Raw genomic sequence first — 3,179 nt, 5'->3', positions numbered from 1 at the left:
AAACAAAAATAGGATGTACAGTATTTATGGTTGGTTAAAATGAGAAGCCAAGGCCATTGTCAAGGGACAAATCTTTAAAAGCTGGGACTGTCCCGGTACTGATGACAGTTTTATTGATAGTATCAAGGAAGATGGAGTGCTTGTGTAGGTTGTTGTACTTTGCACATCGGTCTTTGCCTTGGAGGAATGTTCTACAACTTTCAGTATTGTGAAAAGAAGTGATACGCTCCAGCTGTAATAAAAGAATGACACACCTCTGTAATCTCTCACTATATCAAGTGCATCATTGCGAGAGTTCCAAACAACTCCTAAACACAGCTGCACACACATCCCTGGTCCTGAGCTGGTCCTTTTTAGTGGCAGCCTGGTAAAAGAATCCAGCCATGGGCCTGAAACATAAGGAGTTTGAAAAGGCCGGCAAAAAAACTGGCCGTCAAATCTGGAGGATCGAGAAGATGGAATTGGTTGAGGTCCCAGAGCCTCTCCATGGCAGCTTCTATGTGGGTGATGCCTATTTAATACTAAATACAGTGGACATGACGCTGTATAAACTTTACAATCTGCATTTCTGGTTGGGTAAGTTTTAGAAAATATTTAACATAGATGACTTTGCTGAGTTCAGTCAAGGGAACTGGTTCATGCAAACTGATGTTTTTTGGGCCACATGCTGGCCCTGTTGTTCCTGTGTTGTGGTCCTTAGCATCTTCAGAAGTTTTAATGAAAATCATTGTAACCTTTCTAGTTTTAAGCTGTTCTATAGTTGATTCAAAAGACGTGTCTATATATAAGTTTTTTTGTTCTGCTCGATAGTTTAAGAAATGTTTTTTGACCCCTTTTGCTGGTACAACATGTTTTTGAGTTGCAGTGGGCAATATGACATTAATTACTAAAAGGCTATTATCTTTTTCTGAAATTAAATTGGTGTGGCCTTTGGTAAACCAACCAAGGAGCAGCCTCCTTAGTCCATGACCAATCAACCAAGGAGCAGCCTCCTTAGTCTATGACCAATCAACCAAGGAGCAACCTCCTTAGCCCAGGACAAACCAACCAAGAAGCAACCTCTTTGGTCCAGGACTATCCAACCAAGTAGCAATCTCCTTAGTCCAGGGCAAACCAACCAAGGAGCAACCTCCTTGGTCCAGGACTATCCAACCAAGTAGCAATCTCCTTAGTCCAGGGCAAACCAACCAAGGAGCAACCTCCTTAGTCCAGGACAAACCAACCAATGAGCAACCTCCTTAGTCCAGGACCAATTAAACAAGGAGCAACCTCCTTAGTCCAGGACAAACCAACCAAGGAGCAACCTCCTTAGACCAGGACAAACCAACCAAGGAGCAACCTCCTTAGTCCAGGACCAATTAACCAAGGAGCAACCTCCTTAGTCCAGGACAAACCAACCAAGGAGCAACCTCCTTAGTCCAGGACAAACCAACCAAGGAGCAACCTCCTTAGTCCAGGACAAACCAACCAATGAGCAGCCTCCTTAGTCCAGGACCAATTAACCAAGGAGCAACTTCCTTAGTCCAGGACAAACCAATGAGCAACCTCCTTAGTCCAGGCTCAAGAGAGTATTTTGCCTTTTTCTTCTGTCATCTTCTATATTTGGCTATATGACATAAATTACCAAAAGGCTATTATCTGTTTCTGAAATTAAATTGGTGTGGCCTTTGGTAAACTAACCAAGGAGCAGCCTCCTTAGTCCAAGACCAATTAACCAAGGAGCAACCTCCTTGGTCCAGGACTATCCAATCAAGTAGCAATCTCCTTAGTCCAGGACAAACCAACCAAGGAGCAACCTCCTTGGTCCAGGACTATCCAACCAAGTAGTAATCTCCTTAGTCCAGGGCAAACCAACCAAGGAGCAACCTCCTTAGTCCAGGACAAACCAACCAAGGAGCAACCTCCTTAGTCCAGGACAAACCAACCAAGAAGCAACCTCCTTAGTCTAGGACAAATCAACCAAGGAGCAACCTCCTTGGTCCAGGACAAACCAACCAATTAGCAACCTCCTTAGTCCAGGACTAGCCAACCAAGGAGCAATCTCGTTAGTCCAGGACAAACCAACCAAGAAGCAACCTCCTTAGTCCAGGACAAATCAACCAAGGATCAACCTCCTTGGTCCAGGACTATCCAAACAAGGAAGGACCTCCTTAGTCCAGGACAAACCAAGGAGCAACCTCCTTAGTTCAGGACTATCCAACCAATGAGCAACCTCCTTAGTCCAGGCTCAAGAGAGTATTTTGCCTTTTTCTTTTGTCATCTTCTATATTTGGCTATATGACATAAATTACCAAAAGGCTATTATCTTTTTCTGAAATTAAATTGGTGTGGCCTTTGGTAAACCAACCAATGAGCAGCCTCCTTAGTCCAGGATAAACCAAGGAGCAACCTCCTTAGTCCAGGACAAACCAAGGAGCAACCTACTTAGTCCAGAACCAATCAACCAAGGAGCAACCCCCTTAGTCCATGACAAACCAACAAAGGAGCAACTTCCTTAGTCCAGGACTATCTAGCCAAGGAGCAACCTCCTTAGTCCTGGACTAGCCAACCAAGAAGCAACCTCCCTTTTCTAGGACTAGTCAAACAAGGAGCAACCTCCTTAGTCCAGGACAAACCAAGGAGCAATCTCCTTAGTCCAGGACAAACCAAGGAGCAACCTCGATAGTTCAGGACTATCCAACCATTGAGCAACCTCTTTAGTCCAGGCTCAATAGAGTATTTTGCCTTTTTCTTCTGTCATCTTCTATATTTCTATGTCATTGTTGTTTAGTTCAGGAATGTCAAACTCAAATGAAACTCTGGAATTAATCTCTGCACACAGGGCTTTCTAGCTGCCGTGTGTCCCTCCTGGTGTTTTGGTGCACCCAGGAGGCATACATACAGCATCCAGCCATGCTGCCTGCAGGCTGTCAAAATCTATGACTGGATGGGGTTAAAGGGGTGTTCCAGCTGGGAAAAAATAAATAAAATTCAGCAGCCACAAATTCTGTAATATAAAGACACCTACCTGTCCAGGGAGCCCGCAATGTCGGTACCCCAGCTGATTTTCAGATCAGCTCTCGGGTGCTGCCACCGTCGTTCATTCTAAGGGGAACCAGCAATGAAGCCTTCCGCTTCACAGCCGGTTCCCTACTGCACATGCGCGAAGCGGGTTGCACATTCTAATTGGCTCAGAGGCG

At 44.9% G+C, this 3,179-nt stretch overlaps 1 protein-coding gene across 1 annotated transcript in view; it reads left to right on the top strand.

Moving 5' to 3' along the window:
* Positions 1–383: 383 nt before the first annotated feature.
* Positions 384–3,179, top strand: part of LOC309556628 (scinderin-like) — a gene marked incomplete at both ends in the record, with an annotated part of 86,130 nt that continues 83,334 nt past the window's right edge. Inside the window, one exon of the mRNA XM_082259061.1 lies at positions 384–576. Coding sequence (XP_082115187.1) covers positions 384–576 — 193 coding nt within the window. The remainder of the gene's footprint in view (positions 577–3,179) is intronic.

This window comes from Pelophylax lessonae (assembly GCF_965119305.1).
Source record: "Pelophylax lessonae genome assembly, chromosome: 5".
Classification (NCBI taxonomy): domain Eukaryota; kingdom Metazoa; phylum Chordata; class Amphibia; order Anura; family Ranidae; genus Pelophylax; species Pelophylax lessonae.
This window is presented reverse-complemented; position numbering and strand designations above follow the sequence as displayed.